We start from the raw sequence: 14,281 nt of genomic DNA, 5'->3' as shown, positions 1-14,281 counted from the left end.
AATTTATGACATATTTCTTTAAAAACCATGCATAACCGGTTGGTGTTCTCATACGTAGTCCATAGAGTTAACTACATTATGTTGAGCATCTGAACATTAATGTTTTCTCAATTATGAAAACACCTAGAGATGCGTATGCATACTTTTAAGCATTAAATAAACAATGGCATGGTTTATTTAAAATGGATTAAATTAACATACATCATTTAAGTTTATTTAAAAAAAGTCAAATTTATATAAGATAATTGCTGCTTAGTTAAAAAATATGTATAACACAATAATAAATAATACAAATGTACAACGATTTTGCTCATGAACCTATATGGATTTCTGTATTTAGATCGTCTTAGTTAAAAAAAAAATCAACTAGAAAATTTTTAAAAATATGTGTCATATATATAATAAAAGCAGTGATACACAGTTACCAGATCTTACAACGTTGGCAGTAAAATGTTTAGGAAACGCTGTAGGATCTAACAACCGTGTATAAATAGCTTAAGTCTTTCGAAGACATTGTTTTGCTTTGATTGATAAATGCGTGTAATTTATTTATTTATGTTAATATTATTTAAGTCAAATCTGTTGTATTCTTTTATGTTACAATATCACTTCCTAATAACCTTCAAAAAAATGATATGCAAATTACTTCCTGAGAATGAATTCAGATGTAGTGAATTTGGAATCAAATAAAAGGAAAATCCCTCCTATGACAAGCCTATGTTCAAATCACTTCTTCAGATCTTTTTCAGTACCTCCTTCCATGGAGTAAATTCTAATTTTTTTCCCTTCTTTAGAAGTCCTTTTTTCTTTTTTCTGATCACAATTTATGATTATTTTTAAATTTATAGTTTAAAAAACTTTCTCTTCTATAAAAGAATTAAACAAATATCCTTTTCTTTATATTGATTAACAAAACACGTACAAAGTGAAAAACTTTATAAATTTTGGCAAAAATTTTTAATTGAAATTTCTTGCCACCTGTGCACATACTTACCTGCATGGAATAGCTTAATGATACGCAAATTTTTAGCCTCCAGTATTTTACATTTAATTCTTTATTTGTCTCTAACTAATCACCTGGAGAGCAGCTGTATATTTACAGGCAACTATTTAAATAACCTTAATCGTAACCAGCAACCAGAATATTATTTAACTTAACAATTGCCTTAAAATCTTGATGAGTCAAAGCAACTACAAAGAAAGTCAATTTGAAAAGAAAGTACTCATTATTCATAGCCAAACTTAAAAAAGAAGTTTTGCGTACACAAATACCAAAAAAAAAAGAATAAAACCAAAACTTTTTAAAGTACAAAAGCCATTTACTTTGCAAATAGTCCAAAGGCTGTATATAAAACAATCAAATTAAATAAAATATAGCGTTCAACAAAAACCCCTTTTCAATAGTCTTAAAACCTACCAATACGGCGTTTCTTTTATTCACTCAATCCACAATAGACTGAACATTTATTTAAACGGTTACGGATATGAATGGTATCGAAATGGTAAAAATTTGTGTGAGTGTGTTTTCAAGTAAACGCACATTTTTGCGTAAAAGATAGTGTAAGAAAGAATAATTTCACTAGCTTGAAAATAAGTGTATTTCAAATGCTTATTATGTTTTATAGGATTTTTTACTTATATTTTGCCCCCTTTTTATTTCTGCTTTGTAAAATATGTGTTTCTTGTTAAAAGTAGCTAAAGAACTCTTACAATAAAAATGTAATGAAATTTAATGCTATTTGCATTACATTTCTTCATCGTCGTTTTATATACACATGTATAAAGAACACAAACCCAGACATCTTTGTTCAAGTATCTATATATTCGACATGAATTTTATGAAGCTGCCGGGATGAATAGTTGGATGGATGAATATGTGTATGGCTAGATATGCGATTAACCCTTTAAAGCTTGTTAAATGTATAAGAGCAAATAAGTGGCACACATTTGTTGTTATTGTGACATTTAAGAACATATTTCAATATTTTCTTGAAGATAGTATATGTACATTATATTCTTTTTTAGAATACACCTCAATCGATTCGCATTAATGTACTAAACACGAGAAAAAGTAAAAATATATTCTCTTAGGATAGTCCTCGGCTCCATACTTGCGATTGATAATCCTGACCTTAGTGTAATTTGTGAATAAATAAATATCTCTATTTTTTAAATTATAGTTCTTTTATTAAAATAGTTGATAAAATAAAAAATAATAAAATAATTTTTTTGGCGTTTATTCTTCATTTTGGAATTTAATTCATCGTTTTGAATCGAGTGCAGAAAATTATTGAGAAACATATAGTACTAAGATCAAGATCTTCAATTGATGTTTTTTATATAGAGTCAAACTCGCTTCTAACGAACTCGGTTATAACAAATTCTCGGCTATTTCAAACACTTTTAAAAATCCCGATATTTTGTTATTATTTTTATACCAAAAACATCTGTTATAATGAACATGGTCCCCGTCTCAAACAAACTGCTTTTTCTGTCCTTCAATTACAATGTCATAAATTTTTTCTTTTATTGGAACTACAGTAAAAATTGTAAAAATTGTCGAAAGGAGTTTGATAGATATTTCTTCACTGTTTATGAAAAAAATTATTTTCTAATTTATTTTTAATATTTTACTGAACTATAAGATATTTTTAATAATTGGCACTTTCAAAATAGTGCTTCCCAACATGTTCAAATAAGCGCAACCTTACGACTAAGACTTATATACAATTTGAATGTGACTATTTTTGTATAGCTACTAGATTTGAGGTCCGGTTGAATCCGGTTGTCTTAAAAAATGTAAATGTTTTATAGAGAAAATAAAACTGCATACTACAATTATGTAAGTTAAAATAATCACTGAAGAGGTACTTAAAATGAATAAAATGAATAAACTTAATAAAATTGTAAATATCATATCTTACAGGGTTAAGTTAATATATAAAGAAAAAACAACGAAGAAACAAAGTTGAAACGACTTTGTAAATACAGATTCAGGGCGAAATCAATTTATTTTGCTGTCGTTGGAAAATTCATTTTTGTTTGTCGAACTTATAGACGTAGATCTGGAAGTCGTTGTTATTGGTGTTGTAGTAAACATGATTTTAGTTGTTGTAGTAACTTTTTCTTGGTGCGTTTGTTGATTAGCTGTAATTAATCACATCGATTTTTTTTGAACTATTATTCCAAAGAAGAGAAAAGTTGCTTATAAATGGAGAAATATTTTTTGGCTTGTCGGTGTAGTTTTTTTCTTATTCTCATTTTCTATCTTTATCATTTATATTCTATATCATTGTTTTTATCTAGTTACAGTTAGTGTTGCTGTATTTTTTTTTTTTGGCATTTTCTTATGGCTAATGAAGAAGAAGTAAAATAAAAGTAGAAAGAGTCAAACCAGAGACGCAATAAGTTATATTAACCTTTAGTCCTTTATGCTCATTATTAAACAAAGTACATAAATCTATTAGACCAACTCAGTTAGTATAGAAAGTAAAATCGTATTTTAGTTTAATGATAATTCCCAACATGTTTTGTATATAATGTTAATGCTTTTCTTCGATACAATTCTATATGAATTTATTGAAAATGCTGAAACGCTTCTTTTATGAGTCAGTCTAATTTACATACATACAAATACATAAACGTCAATTTGTATAAAATACACTTAAAGAATTGAAATGTTAAAATAGAGTTGAGAAACACAGAGTGTAGTTCTGATATTTGTGTTGCTGAAAGGCTAGCTTTGCTCGCTAGCTTTGCTCGCGAGTTTTCTTATTTTTAAATATGCTATTTGATCAGATTTAATTTTTTATAACTTGAACAGATTACAATCTTTGGTTAAAGTATTACAATCTTGTGCTCAAAGATATTAATCGTTAATTTTAGGTAATAAACCTACGTACATTTTTCATACAAAAATTTATGAATATAGAAGTTAATCATTCTCATTGTAATATTTAACTTATCATGTTTGGGAATGGTAAATCCATTTTGTTATTTTACTAACTAATGTCATTGTCGTTTGTTGTCCAACTCTGAAAATGTTTGTCTTATCTTTTCAGCAGTTTTTTTGTTCTAGTTATTGGTCATGCTCTATTTTGTACAATGGTGGCCTTCGTGCTACAATGACTGATGGCCTTATTCCAGTTTAACTAGAAAGAAAAAAAAGAGTGTTGGAATAAAATACATAGATGCTTTTTTCCCTTGTCTATATTTTTTGTATAAGTAACATTAAACAACTGTGATGTTAATTTTTTGTATAGTTTTTAAAGATTTAGAATTGTAGTTTGGTATTAGTTTTGAGTTAATGATTTAATTCGTTAAGTATAAAAACAGTTAATATTATTTATATTCTGCGTTATTTTTATGTATTTAAAAATTTAAGTTATTTTTCCTAAAATTTGTGTATTGACTGTTATTACATTTCAGGAGTCAATATACTATTTGTTGATTGTAGGCGATTTAATCAATTATGATTTAATCTAACACAAAATATTTTATTGTAAATTTAAACTTTTAACTATATAATAATTTATATTAGCTTTTTAAATGTTATTTTCATATTCTGTACATTTCTAAGTTCAGATAAATCAATTGTATTTCTTATCAAAAATCGTTAAATAACAATTTATCAAATATTACTCATACTCCCCTTAGTACTTAATGAAATAACATTCATAACAGAGAACTGCAAAATTCCACTTCTTTTAGTGCTTCTAATATTTTTCTTACCTTATTTAATTCATAATTTTACATTTTACGGCCTTTGAATTACTACTAAATAAAAACATAATTCATTTATTTTTTATTCAAATACTTTTCTCTCTCTTTCTCTTAAATTAGTTGCTAGTTTTAATAGTTTCCCTGTTCATTTTTTTATCCTTTAATTTTTTTGTGGCTATCAGCATACAAATGTTTTCATTATTCCTATATTTTCTTTAATTATCTTAACCAGTCTAGTGTAAAAGGCTTTTGGGTTCAAGACAAACACCAATAAGAAAAACAAAATTGGGAAAAGGTTGTCATTTTCTAAAACAAAAGGCTATTAGTTTGTAAAAATATTTACTTTTTGTCTGTGCCCATCAACTTGGTCATAATGATGTTTTCTTAATTGCAAAAATTATAAATTCATGTAACATAAATTATAATTCTAATATTTATTAATTAAAAAATAATGTGTTAATTTTGTGAGCTTTTGTGTTTAACCCACCATCAAAAAGGTGGCCTAATATGGATTTTGTCGTTTTATTTGTAACACATATAAATATTGCTCACGAACCTCCTAAAGTTTGGGTCCTTGTAAAATTGTTAAAGATATAAATATGTCCGTCTGTCAAAGGCACGATTGAGCCCAGTGGAGGTCCATTTCTCTAAAAAATATTCTAAATTGATCATACAACTTAGTAGGGGCACATCTCTCAATGCAAATATCTTGAAAACCGAGTAATCGATTTTATCGCATTATCAAATTTTGTTTTTATTTATGGATTATCTATCATCCCTGAAAATTTGAAACATTAACTTTACATATGATGGAAGGCAGACATGATTAATAGTTTTTCAAAAGGCTGTGAAAATATTTCACTGTGTGAACTTTTAATGCTAACTTTTTTAGTTTTTGTAAAAGAGAAAATATATTGGTCAGTATTAGAACGTCAGTAATAGTGAACAATAAGACATAATATTTTCGATAATATAATTTGAAGCCCGAAAAAAATTTGAAACTAAACCCCAGAACGGCCCATGGGGCACATGCGCCAAATATATGTAATGCTTGTGATGTAGAACAAATTTTGGTTAAAATATAGAAGAAATCAGTAAAAATTTGTTTTAATTTTTTTTGTTAAGTCTTGTGAAATAAACACTAAATATCTGGTTTATTATACTTTGTTTAATGAATTAAAATATAAAACAGCTAAATAAGTTTTTATTTTTGTAATTTTTTCTTTTATTTTACTAATGACAAATCTGCCCCATCCCCTTGGCGCATTTACCCCATAGATGGGGCGGTATCGCCGTTTTTGGTCATTGCGAAAAAGTTAAAAAAATAAACAAAGGATGACTTAGGAAAGATTAAAAAGAATAAAACTAAAGCCAACATGTCTAAGTATCCGAACCAAGAAAAAAGATAAGAATATGTATTGTGGTTTTAATTTGAGACCTCCTTAAAAAAGTGGCATATGATCCCCCTTCTACCATACATATGTTTTCTTTTGTTTAAAGAAATTCCGTTCCACAAATAACCCAGTAGAATATTTTTAAACTTATGAATGAGTATTGTAGGTATGGTAGTTGTTTCATACATTACTTTGTAATGAGTAGTCGTTATCAATAAAATTAATTAATTTTGAAAACACTTTGCTCCAATGTTACTTGTTTACTTACCGGGTTATTAAAAATTTTGATGGGAGTTTTTCCCATAACCTTTTTCCTACGTTCGAACTGCAATCAATTTTTAAACGCAAATAATTATTACAATTTTTTAAATTACAGATAAATCAATATTTTTATTTCCTCGGTTCCTGCATAAGCTCTTAAAAATATTTAAATATTAATTCAAAAGTAAAATATGTAGACTTTTAACATCAAATAAACAATTTACATTACACATTTTGTAAAGAGTGAAAAAAAAACAAAAAAATCATTCACAAAAACACAATATTTATGATGCTTGTGAAAATGAACTTCACACAATCATATTTTTAGGCAAATAGTTAAGGAAAAACCATATGCCACACGCATCGACAAAAGAGGCAAACAAAAAGACAGACAGATAGACAGACACATTACAACTAACGGCAAAGTACATACTTATATAAAACACAGACTTTTTGGGGCGTAGTATTATGTGTACGTTTGAGGTTTTAAGTGTATAAGAAATAATCCTGCAGTTCAAGAAGGCTCAACTCAACTAGTGCTTTTATATGTTCGGTTTATACTTACAAAATCAGCTAATGAGAATGAGATATTTGACATTTTCAGAATGACAAAAAGAAAGATATTGTTTATTATATGAGCACCATTTTACACAACATTATAAAACATATTAATTTTATTATTTAAATTATTTTTCATTAAAAATATTAAAAATATATAAATTTATGCCAAAGAGCAGTTTAATATTTATGAAAAAATACGTTACAAAATGGATACATTAACTCCTTTGAAAACTTCTGGGACTGAAGTTACAAAAACACATATAAAACAGTTTACCAAAAAAAAAAGATAGAGAACTTAACTGTATTGTATCTTTAAGTACATAAAATATCTATATATAAAGTGTGTGTACATAAATACTTCATTCATATAGTACCAACGAAAAGATGAAGTATAATATGTTAGTACAAATGTACATACAAACTTATAATAGTAAAGTATGTAAGTTAGTAACTAAGTTAAGTACTACTCGTACTACAACATAGTGTACAACACATTAAGTATCTTCATTTATAATCAACAGCAATTATGGTATCTTAGCAACCATGTTTGCCACCTAATATCTCACTTTAAGATTGAAAGCGTTACCAACTAAAATAAAGTTCAAACTTAATGCCTTAAAGGAGAAAAAAAAATCATTTTAAAAAGAATGAATTAAGAGTAAGATCTTGTGAACTGATGTGATATGTGTTCTGAGTATTTTAAACTAAACTGTGTGCAAAAGAACAGAACATGTTGTTAAAAAAATAAAATGAACAACAATTTTATATTAACTTTAGTGTAAAAACAGATGAGTTGATGTTAGTTTTTTATGCTAAACATAGAACAGACGTTTTTGTTTAAAAAGTTTTTTTTTTAACTTTTAATAAAACTTATGTTTTTATATGCAAATTAGATATGCCCCAAAATAGTGAAGTAAATTTGAATGTGTTTTTAATTTAAAACTTTATTTTTAATTAATTATAAAATTTCGCTTTTTTTATAGAGGAGAGAGAAAGAGAGATGGTGCCTTCGTTCAAAAATTTAAAATTCAAATAAAATTTAATAAAAATATGTTTTTTTTTGGACAGGCATATGTACGCACTTTTTATAATCTACAACAAAGAACTTATATTAGTTTATTAAAATGATGTTAAATAACAAACAGCAAAAGAAAAACTTTTTTATACAGACAATCAATACGAAATTATCTTAAATTTATTTAAACTAGGTCATAAACTATACTTCAATATTTTACTCTTAAATACAATTTAAAATCTCGATTAGTGCAGAGAAATTCAGTCTTCATTATATGATTGTAATATGACTAATAAATTTTTAACCATTCGCCTTTGTACTTGTCTGTCCGTCTATTGAAATTTTTTTTGTATATAAAATGGGAAATTTTTTTAGATGGGAAAAGAGTAAATACCCAATTGGTTAATACCCAGTTAAATGGGAAATTCGTTTTAAAATTAGTAAATACCCGGATATTTTACAAATATATTCAAGAAGTTAGACCCATAATGTACAAACAAAGAAAATTCGCGAACTTACACTGCAGAGTTCTAAAACAAGTTGAATAAATTATCTCCATGTCATCCGGATCTTTATATGAAGGGAAAACTCGAAATACTTCTAAACACTTTATCAACTTTCTATAGTAAATATCAATTGTTTGTTGTCGGGAAATGATCTATTTCATCTTAATTAAAATTATACATCTTTAACTTATTATATACGCCTGAAAACTATTATATATGTATATACTATATATAAACACAAGTAAACGTTTCTAATGAAAAAGCTTTGCAATACGAAAAATTTATTTTTGTTTAAATTTAAAGATTTCCTATACAACTGACTAGAAAACACTTTAAGCCATTTTAAGATGTAAGTATTCTTCACTTTCCAACATTTTGCATGTCTCTTTTTCTAAACTTAACAAAAGATAGAGATTTAAGTTTATGACCAATTTTTTGTTTAATGTTTTGTTCATATTATGAAAAACACAACAAACAACAAGATGTTGGTAAGAGTGAGTATTTTGAGCATGGATGTCAGGCAATTATCTTTCTGTTGGTACATAAATTTTGTATACTTCATAATTTGCAGTTTTCATACTATTTCTACTATGTATTGTCTAGTATGGCATGCACATAAAATGTGTGTCTATGGAATTTTTGGAATATTTGTACCATATTAAGAGTTCCTAATGTTTAGCATGCTAGACAAGTAAGAACCTACCATGACGTTGAAGATGATGGCGTTCATCTTTTGTATTTGTTGGTATACGTTCTTATGGGCATTAAGTATTTTAAAACCTTAAAAATGTTCTTCTTTCATTACAAACTGTGCTGCAATCCAGGAAATATAAAGGGCTCTGGAGAGATAGATGTCTGTGCAAGTTTAACTGCACGATTTAATATGTTTTTTTTTTTGTTTTGTTTTTTTTGCCTCTGGTAAAAAATGGAAAAAATACAGCTGCTGTTAGGTGATTTTGATATAAATTACAGTAGATAGTTTTTTTGGGGATGCAGTTTTACTTGAGAATTTTTCTTGATTTTTTTTCCTGTGTGAACATTTGCACCATCTGGCTCTAATGGTTCTTTGACCACATGTGCATAATATCTATTAACTTATGATGAAGTTTAAGTATAATTTTATTTGTTACTGTTTTATATATATTCTTGGATTTTTTTTTTTATTTACATAAATAAGTTTTTTAACATTGAAGTGTAAAATGATAACAAACTTGAGAAATATACTCGTATTTTTTTACGTTTTACTACTTTTTAAATAATATGTAAAAGTATAACAATTATAAAATTTATTCATATGTATTTCCCCTGACCCTTTTGACATAGATGATCGCCTTATCTATAACTTTTTATCCTGACACCATTTAATATTGAACTATACTGCAATTGCATTCTTTTTTTTACTGTCAATATTTTTTCATTTATTTGTTACTTTTTATAAACCATTGATTGTTCTTTGCAAACAATACTATAGTATTGGTTTGAAAAAAAAAATAAATAAAAAATAAATAATGAACTGATTGTTCATGGTATTGTTTTGCATTTCATTTGTTATTCCTTTGGAAAAATTACAGCCAATATGAAATGTACGTTTTTTAATATTAATACATAATAGCAAATGCTGACGAAGAGTAAATGAGAAAAAAGGAAAATACATATCAGGAGGAAATAAAGTTTAGATGTATAGTAATGTATGCTACAACCACTAGATATGTTTAAAAATATATTATTACATGTATCTTGCGATTCCTATTAATTACCCTCTATATTACCTGAAAGTAGTTTGTAGAGGTTTCTCGAGGAACAGCCTTTTAAAAAATTTATATAAGCAAATAATGACAGAAAAAATTATAAAATCAGTTTGGAATATTTTTAGTGCATTTGAAAAGCAATTATTTTAGATTTTTATCGAAATAGGTGTCAAATTGTACATACATATTTCAAAAATTGTAGAATATTTCAAAAATGGTTTTCATTTGGTTTGGTCCATTTCAGACTTCTTAGACGGTTTAAAAATTTATATGTATGTTTTGCAGATCAAATTTTTAAGATCCATTTCGAAAAAAAATTGTCAAATAATATAAAAATGTATTTCATCTTCTCTTCAATAACAGTGTTTAAACTATTTTCTATCATTTAATAATATAAGTCATCTTAAAAAAATATTTTTCAATTTCGTTACAAACAAAACGACGTATTTATTTAAATTCCATACAATTTAAATGCAGTGAAACGTAAATATTAATACAAAGTGAAACAAAATATTGATTATTCATTCAATGATGTGAAAAATAAACAAAGTAACAATAATAACTGCAAAATGATGAAAACTGAAAAAAGTTAAGCACAATAACAAATATTAAATTTTTCTCGGAACAAAAGTTGCCAACTAATGGAAAATGTTGCATTGACAAGGATTAAACATCCTCACACCTACTATCTCGAAATCCTAGAAACTCGCTCAGAAATATCATGTAATTATTATTCTATCCTATTTTGAACCCAACATCAAACAGTTATGATTAGTGCTTAATATAAAGAAAAACTTGTTTCGAATAAGCTGGTTTTGTACCTTTAAAGGTTTCTCGTCTTGACTTGACCGATTGTGTCCGGATCTTATGATTCTTGGCCTATTTAACTAGATTATGATAGAAACAGGTTCCGTAAATTTAATATTTTAATTCTGTGTTAGCTAGCTTTTGATATTTATTTTACACCTCATTTCTACATTAGTACGTCCAATGTAAAATATATCTGGCCACTCTGCTAATATATAACATTGTTCCATTTCTGTAGTACTATTTCCCTCTACTCATTTCCGTATCCTTCTTGTAGTTCTTACCAACATCAGCCAGTCATAGCAACCTCGATTGCTTAATGCGATGTAAAATTATCATTAGCATTTCATCTCTACACTTATTGAAGATTTATCTACAAGTATGTGAATGAGTTTTCAGCAGTATGAGTTTGTATTTTTACTTTCTCATGGTTTGTACTTTCCCAGCAAACACAAAATAGATAAAAATCAATTAAGGGTAATTGTTCTCTAATAGAGATAATATCTATATACATAAATGCCTAAACCCTGTATTGAATCCCTGTTCTCATTGTAAAAAAGCATCTTGATTTCTTAAAAATTTGCCAAGATTTATATTTGATATCAAGTGAAAAAACATAATTATTGTTTGTTGGGAAGAATTAATATAGAAGTGCTGATCTATTGTATTTTCTTTTTCTGAAATAGTGCTAAGCTTTTCAAAGATTTCAATTCAAATTTTTCGACAGCAAAAGTTTTCCTTTTTGTAAATAATAATATATTGTCAGAAAATGTTAATCATAAAAAATAAAGAAAATATAATATTATATTGAATTTTCACATAAATTAAAAAAACCCAATTATTAGTTCTACAATTGTATTAGTTCTACAACTTGTTCTAGAACACATGATTTTAGCCTGAACTCGTTCTAGTTTGGCGTTAAGACCAATGAACTGGTTTTGAGGACGCGTTATGGAGTCGACTCTCGACTCTCGACTCGTTCTTTGGAACGCTTCTGGAACTAGTTCTTTAATCAGTGATTTTTGTTTGAATTTGTCAACCTCGGAACTAGTTCCAGGGAAGCTTTAGAGAACGTATAAACAGATATTTCTCTTTTAGCGTTTTGGTTTAAAATTATTGGGAATTTAGCAGCAATTTTGAGAAACTGTTGAGGAATTTTTACTATTGTACCAATGTTTTTTACAAAACTTACATATACATATCTTACGTGAAATTTAATTTAATTCTTCCGCACCTCTAATCTTTTAAAATATATTTTGTAAGAATATACGTTACAAGCAGCTAACTTTCTCATCTATCGATGCAATTCAATTAGGGATCTCTATAATATCTTGTAGTTCAGTTGAATGCAAAAATATACATTTGAACGCGTTTTCTATTTCGATAAAAATTAGTTTTTAAATTATTAATTTTTTGACATTTTTTTTCAATTGATTCCAAGAAATTGTTTCGGAATTAGTATGCGTTTCATTGAACTAGTGTAGTAACAATGTATAACTAGTTTCAAAGAACTTGTTTAAGAATCTGAAGTGGTTCTCTTTTCACTCGTTCTAGAACTAGTAGCTTTTAGAACAAGTTTTAAAATTTTTCCTGGAAAAGAACTTCCAAAGAAGCGAAAAAGAAGTAAAATTTACTTTATGAAAATGCTAGAAAAGACTTAAAAAAGTTAGAGTTTTAACAAAGGCTTGTTATAAGAGGAATGTTTTTTATTTGATTTCAAATTCATTACTTTTAAAGTTATTCCCCATAAGTAATTTGTATTCTACTTTTTTAGTTACTTGCAAGTGAAATTGCAGTATTATAGAGTACATGATATCTATATAATTAATAGGCAAGGCGATTTTTTTGTGACCCCTTTTACTCATACAGTATACATCCGATATTAGCAAACAAATATATCACTTTAAAAGATTTTGTTCTCAGCAGTGCACAACATATATATTAATAAGATCGGTTGAGAATTGTGGGAGTTATAAGCGTTTAAAATTGTTACTAAGTAATACATATAAAATACATATTAAAAATTTTAACAAAAGAACTTATTGATAAAAGAGGGGAGAGTGCATTACATATCTGATTGTGATTTGTTTCTGTATTTTAAAGTTATAGATTTTAAATACATATTTTTATAATCAGAATTATTAATTTAATTAGGGAAGCGAAGCTCCCTTTGTGTACTCTAGTTAATATAAATAAATGAAATACACATATTTAACAAAAACTATAGAATAGAATATATTTTTTTTTTTTTGGTTCTAATAGTACAAACTTGTCATAAACAGTTTAAGGTATTCTTAAAAATAAAACCTGATTTTAAACATAATTCATTTTCATTTTATTGGTTTAACCAAGAGATATTAAAATTGTATAAAATTATTTCCTGTACTTAAAAGACTTTTTGTTCCGAGTACACTTGCATTAAAGCCTCTTGTTAAGAACCATTTTAAAACTTTTCAAATAAAATTAAAAAAAAAAAATACCGACCATTGAAGGGCTAAGTATATTATTGTATTAATGGATATTATCCTAAACTGCAAATCTTAGTTAAAAATTTTCCTTGTACACGGAGAAAAAATATACGAAAAGCAAATACAAACATAACTTTTTGAAAAAATGAAATGAACTAAATATTTGCTACCACCTACAAACGTTCTACTAATACAAATATCAATCAATTTGCATTCTACATCAATATTTATTACAGTTTCTTGTATTTCTACATTTTAGTACATTTTCATTTCTATTTCATTATTCAGTTCTTTTTTTGGTAAATATTCTAATGTATTATTCTCTTTTGTGTTTCACCTTATCTCATTTTAGTGCCACTTACCTCAGTTCAGGGTGTGTTGGGACGCCAGGCAATGCTGCCGTGTGATATAACACCAATGGAACGTGACGATGCTGTTTATATGGTTTTGTGGTTTCGTGAGGGTGATGGTGAACCCATTTATAAGTAAGTAACAAACAAACGTATCAACATTATTATCTTCATCATTATCCCCCCATCATAGTTTCCGGTTTTAGTTTTTTCTACAAGCAATTTTTATTTTTTTTTCTTCTCCCATTTCAACTTAACATACTACTTTATTAGTAATTTTTTCATTATTATGTTTAAAAGGATTGAAGATTCAAATCATAATGAGTTTAGAACAAAATGTTAGCAAAACTTAAGCTAGAAAATAATAAAAAAGAATAGACACTTCCTTATATATTTTTAGTGATTTAATTTATGTTGAAAAACATGTTTTATGTATAACAAAAAAAGGG

General features: G+C 26.8%; 1 protein-coding gene across 2 annotated transcripts in view; it reads left to right on the top strand.

Annotated features, from left to right (window-relative positions):
- Positions 1-14,281, top strand: part of LOC111681584 — a 111,621-nt gene that overhangs the window by 36,132 nt on the left and 61,208 nt on the right. For both annotated transcript variants that reach the window (XM_046949916.1, XM_023443429.2), the window contains exon 2: positions 13,835-13,967. In XM_046949916.1, the coding sequence (XP_046805872.1) occupies positions 13,835-13,967 (133 nt within the window). The remainder of the gene's footprint in view (positions 1-13,834; positions 13,968-14,281) is intronic.

Source organism: Lucilia cuprina, chromosome 4 (assembly GCF_022045245.1).
Source record: "Lucilia cuprina isolate Lc7/37 chromosome 4, ASM2204524v1, whole genome shotgun sequence".
Taxonomy (NCBI): domain Eukaryota; kingdom Metazoa; phylum Arthropoda; class Insecta; order Diptera; family Calliphoridae; genus Lucilia; species Lucilia cuprina.
This window is presented reverse-complemented; position numbering and strand designations above follow the sequence as displayed.